Source organism: Taudactylus pleione, unplaced genomic scaffold, assembly GCF_031769625.1.
Source record: "Taudactylus pleione unplaced genomic scaffold, aTauple2 ptg000256l, whole genome shotgun sequence".
Taxonomy (NCBI): domain Eukaryota; kingdom Metazoa; phylum Chordata; class Amphibia; order Anura; family Myobatrachidae; genus Taudactylus; species Taudactylus pleione.
The window spans coordinates 16129001-16135000 of NW_028284658.1; the positions used below are offsets into that span (position 1 = coordinate 16129001).

The 6000-nt window shown below is 40.8% G+C and overlaps 1 protein-coding gene across 2 annotated transcripts in view; it reads left to right on the forward strand.

Moving 5' to 3' along the window:
• Positions 1-6000, forward strand: part of LOC148514977 (rho GTPase-activating protein 39-like) — a 105708-nt gene that overhangs the window by 64244 nt on the left and 35464 nt on the right. For both annotated transcript variants that reach the window (XM_088480687.1, XM_088480688.1), the window contains exons 3-4: positions 910-2161; positions 5332-5884. In XM_088480687.1, the coding sequence (XP_088336813.1) occupies positions 910-2161; positions 5332-5884 (1805 nt within the window). The remainder of the gene's footprint in view (positions 1-909; positions 2162-5331; positions 5885-6000) is intronic.

Genomic DNA, 6000 nt, shown 5'->3' on the forward strand with positions numbered 1-6000 from the left:
CTGGGTGTCGGGCTCCCGGCGTATGTCTAATGAAAGGCGTCGGGATTTCGACTCCTGTCATTTGTACCTTCCCGGGATTAGACAGTCGGGAAGCCGGCGGTCAGGATTTTCGCCCGTCGACTTCCTGACTGCTTCCCGCTGAAAGCAGTGCATGATGATGGACAGCAGGCAAATATTAATCCGCTTATGACTTTCATCTAATAAAATAAAAATGGATTCCAAATCAGTACAGCGAGGAGAATAAAATCCAACTGGAGATTGATAAATCACAAACTTGTATATTCTGTGAGGGCATATTAATACCATTATTCTCTTTTTAAATAGAAAACAGTATTTAAAAACAAATAATACAATAAACAATACAGTGTGGGCTAGATTTGCAATTTTTTATGTTTATTTTGTACAGGGCCGTAACTAGGGTAACATGGCACAGGGCACCACAGGTCAGGGGGCGCTGTTTGGCCTGTCAATTTCCCTATTTATTATCATTCTCACTTGTAGATTCCTCTTATTTCATCCCCAGCATCTCCTGGCCTCCCCTATCTCTTCCCTGGCCCTTCCCCATGAAGCCATGGCTCTTTTTCAGATGCACTTATGTCCCTATTTAAAAAGGGTGGAGGGAGCGCAGATGCTCTTTCTGGCACAGGGCACCAACAATTCTAGTTACGGCTCTGATACTGTATGATATCAACTGATCCCATGTCAGCAGTATTGATAACCTAAAATAACATTTTGTCACATTACTCCTAATATGAGTTATTCGTTCCTGGGTAAACGTGCAATTCCTGTTTAAATTTTAAAATAAAAACATAATTATAACAAGTGTACATATAATTAACCACATTTTGCTGTTGGTTTTGCATAATATATATTACTAAATTTTACTTCTTGTCATTTTTCCCATCTCAGGTGGCAGCCTGTTCCTGGAACTAAAGCGGCCATGCTGGTGAAGGTGAATAGCCTTAAACAGGTTCCCGTATCTCCAGCCGGCGCACCGCTTCAAAATAGCAACCCTAAAAGTCCTGTCACTAGACTCACTGGTTGTGCACAGGTTCCGCCCACTGCTATGCAAGCGAAATCTGGTCTTGATCAAAAGCAATCTATGCAAATAAAGAAAACTGACAATGGTGGATTCTGCCTTGTCTTAACCAATGGGGCCACATGTCAAACTCCACAAAGGACTCCCACAGGGACACTGCTTTCCTCGTCTCCTAGGTATGGCTCTCCACCACCTATATATGACGAGCCTTCTGTGGATTCTCCAATTTATGATTTGCCACCAGCAGAGATGGACTTTCAAAGCATGACTGCACACTCAATTTCTCCACCTTTGTCCCCAACTAACAGCCTGCAGAGCCATTCACAGATGCCTAAGCTTTTGCCTTACCCTAGCGTTCATCAGAATAAACACAAGAGGAATCCGTCTGCTACAGAGTACAGTCCCGCAGGCAGGGAGTACATAAAGCACATGGTCAATGTTGACCAAACCTCTAAACAGACTATTTCTCCTACAGGATCTCTTGATGTTACACCTAAACATCAGCCTGGTCAATTGGCCTTAAAAGACAGTTTTAAACATTCTTGGAGAGTACTGGAAGCTAATGTTCTCAAGAATGTGGAAGCTCACCATAACAGACAGAACAGCCTTCCTCAAGACTACCCTACAGTGGTAAGTCAGCAGGATTCTGGTTACTCCACAGGCCCTTCTCCTAGTTTGAGGAAAAGGAAAGGTAGGAGACAAGGGACTGTTCAGATAAGACCTGGTTCTGTGGGCAGTAGCAGTGAACTCAATGCATTGAATGACAAACTAATTGCTGAGATGAGATCAGTGGTCTGCAGGACCACCATTACGAGGGGTAGCAAGACTAGCTTGGACACAGATATGACAGAAAACATTGCTCCAGAGAATAACAAGGTGCGGTTTCAGACTGGCTCCTTAAATAACTGTGTGGGGAGAGGGTCAAGGGATGACATCACATCCAGCAGTAGGTCGTTGTACAGACCTGGAACAGAGATCCGAGAGAGTGGTAAAGCAGAAATAAACATTCAGCCAGAAGTCGTAAGGCAGAAACGGACATATGAGAAAATTGATTTCTTGGAGAAGAAGGTCACCAGCCAGGCAAGTTTACTGTCTTCGGAATCAACAAGAACAGTATCACAGGTACATATATTTTGTTTTGTTTTTGTTTTACATATGATCTTAACCAGATACTTTGTCTAATAACTTAAGCATTTTACAGTTTGTGTATTTGTGTAATGACAGCACTATATTATTTAAAATATGTAAATTTGCACACCAGCCCCTGAATATTAAGAATCTATAGCTTGGCAATAAGGATTCTTATTTTTGCTGAGATATATTACTTTGAATTGCCTGGACACAGGCTCCAATAATAGCCCGTCCCGGCGATCAGGGGAGAAATAATGTGATCACATATGCTTTACACTTTATTTCTACTTACTAAAACCCCTCGCTGCTACTGTGCATGCTCAGCTTTCCTGCTGCGCATGTGCAAAGCAGAAAAGCCCGCAATGCGCCATGGGACCTCCTGCAGCTATCGTCTGCGAAAATTACATGCTGAATTCATACGAGGCCAGCTTTATTTTTGGTGCCAGGTTAAATCATTGTAAAGTTTTTCCCTATTATTTGTGTTAGTCTAAACCAGTGGTTCTCAAACTCTGTCCTCAGGACCACACACAGTTCACGTTTTCCAGGTCACCCAGCAGGTGCACTCATTACTCACTGACACACTGTAAAAGATCCACAGGTGGTGCTAATTATTTCACTTGTAATTCTGTGATGATATCTGGAAAACGTGCACTGTTTGGGGTCCTGAGGACCGAGTTTGAGAATTTGTGGTCTAAACTCATCAGTAGTCTGAATTATGGCTAAGTATGGACACCAAGATTGCCATTGGTGAAATCCTATGGAGATCTGTCGATGGTGTACATTTGTATTTATCTGATAGTCATTACTTAAAGTAGCAGTTGCTTCTCACAATGGGTAGTTGTTGGTTATTTGCTTTTTTTTGTTATGTTTTGTAATAAGGGAACCTTAGGAAAAATACTTCCCCCAAATGGTCCGGAAATAACGGTTGAAATTCAAATCTTATACTTCACTGGACATTCTTGTAATATTATAAAATAGAAAATATTTAATGGAAAGGATTTATTATTAAAGCAATTTGTTTTTAATGGCTCCTTCCTTCTTCATAAGGTGTGTTTTGTATTTCTGTAAAGTATACAAAAGTGTTTGTTTAGATACCTTTGTGTGTCAGAAATGGCTTTATTCCTGAGACTTAAAGAATTTACCTCAGAACACATCTCCTATTACAGGCAATTCTATATGTTTGTTTTTTGTGATAAATGCATGCACTTGCCACAGCCCTGAGTGTAGCAGGTGTACAGTGTAAAGTCACCCATACAATGTGTGGCCATAGAAAGTGCAATCTCACTGTTGTAACTGGCTAAACGTGTTCCATAAGACAAGTGTCTCTGCCTTGGGTATGGCGATTATCTTTCCTCTGCTAGTCATACCTTGCAGGCACTTCAAAGTATAGGATAACAGTTTACAGTCAGCGTCAGACGGAAATATGCAGTACCCTCTGCTAAATCCTGTTACAGGGTCTTTTGTAAAGGTCAAAATGTTTTCTGTAAATTACATGTTTTAGATTTGTTAATAGACAATTACATAGAACATACACAATATATTAGGTTAATGTTAGATACACATGAACTATCCTTAAATAACTTTATTGGCTAATCCAAGCTTGATTACTAGTAACAAAACAATGTAGCATTCAAGAGCTTGTAATGATATAATTGATCCAGGGAAGGTATGCATCCAATGACTCAACAGAACTTACTCCCAAAAAGTAGGTGCCAGCAGTTATTTTTTAGAAGCATTGGCTACCAGTCTCCACCCTGCTGATTATAGTTGTCTTACTGTTTTTGTGAGCAGTATTAACGTCATCAAGATGATTTGTCCAGTGTAGCTTGCTATTACTTTTCACTCCAAAGTGGATGTTTTGATGTGGATTGGGGGCAGGGCTTACTGTTTCCCCATCTCATATGTGTGACTGTTAGGAGGTATGTTTTTAAGTCCAATTTCTTCTTTAACCAAATAAGTAGTTTGTATTTACTAGTGCAGGGAGAGAAGAACTAACTGCTTTAAACCTAAATGCAGATTTCCTGGAAAGGATATGGTTTATCAAGCCTTGTAAATGAATCAGTACTAGCTGTATACATATTCTCTTATGGCAGTTACATACTGGTAATGGGAAAGCGTACTTGACACTGCATAGCAAAGGTGATCGTGTTTGACATGTTGTGTGTAACTAAAGCTGGATACACATTAGGTGATGTGTACCCAGCTGATCTATCGCGTGCGACGGATCCGGCGGGGGTGCCGGCATCGCCAAGTGCATGCATGTGTAAAAGATCTGAGGATGCGACGGACGACCCGCGGGAGCGCCCATCGACATCTTGATAGTGGGTACACACTGGATGATTTGAATCAAGATATCATCTAGTGTGTACCCAGCTTTACACTTATGTGTGTATGCTAAATTGTGTCAATGGAATTGTTCAAGCGAGAGTCACTAAATTAACAATATTACAGGGTATATTTAAAATTGGGCAGTATCATGGTCAGGTTGTCCGGGTAAAAAAAATATATAATATATATATTCTTATGTTTCGATACCCGGCACTCCTGTAACCAAAAATAACGATCCGGGTGCCCCTCCTGAAGCCAAACACTATGATGGCTATATGTAGTACACCAATGCTGGATGGCACTCCGGTATAATAAGTAAAGCAGACCGCAACAAAGTGCCATCCAGCGTTGGTGTACTATATATAATATATGTGTGTGTGACTCATGATGATTCTTATTTTTACATGGAGCTACAATTTACACATGAACTAAAATGTAGCTGGGAGCTGTTGTATACTGGAGTTTATTTTACATTTATAACACTGCATACAGCAAAGGTGTACAATGCTGAATCCTAAAACCCAATCTGTTCTCCCACTCGCTGGTTAGCAGCTTGCAACAGACACAACTTCTATTTCTGGATATATGTAACACACACACAGTTTTATATATTTTGTTTTATTCTTGCGTTGCCTGCTGATCTGTATTATTCTGTTTCAGGAGATTATATGAAGGATAACTGATTGTATGCATCAATTCCACATGTACACAAGTAATGGTAGTAGTTGCTTATATGCTTAAAAAGTACTTGTCTGCAGACTGATGCTTACTACATATCTTCCCAGATGAAACAGGTAGTGATCACAGTATAACCTTATTCATTCTGATTGCAGAGTGGAACTCTAGAGGCTATACCTACATGTGAAAGTCGGGGGCAGCCAACGTTTGGACCCGGATACCAGTTTCCTTATACTACTCTAAGGAAACCACTTTCTCAAACCAGCATGGTGGATTGGGCTTCTAAGAATCTCAACATGCACACACAAGGCATTTTCCGCCGGAGACTCTCAATATCCAATATGCTCTCTTGGAATGGTGGTTCCATCAAAAAGCCCATGCTAATCACCAGCAATAGGGTCATCAAGAAAGAAGCTTGTGAGATGTTCAAGCTGGTTCAAATTTACATGGGAGATCGTCAGGCCCGGACAGACAGGAACCAGGTGGCATTGGTGTTAGTGACCAAGTGTTGGACCTTGCAAGGGTTGCGGGATGAACTGTACATGCAGCTGGTGAGGCAGACGACCAATAACATGACTTACAGAAGCCTGTCTTGGGGATGGGAACTCATAGCTATCAGTTTGGGGTTTTTCTCACCATCTCCAAAATTTCAGTCCTATTTGGAAGGATATATTTACAGACACCTGGACGAAGCTAGTGATCTTAACAGTAAGTGCTACCAAGGGTTACCTATGTGTTTTTATTTTATATGATCTTGGCATACATTATGTTAGATGTGCAGTACTACTCCTAATATCTTAGACTTATGATCAGTCTAGATCAGA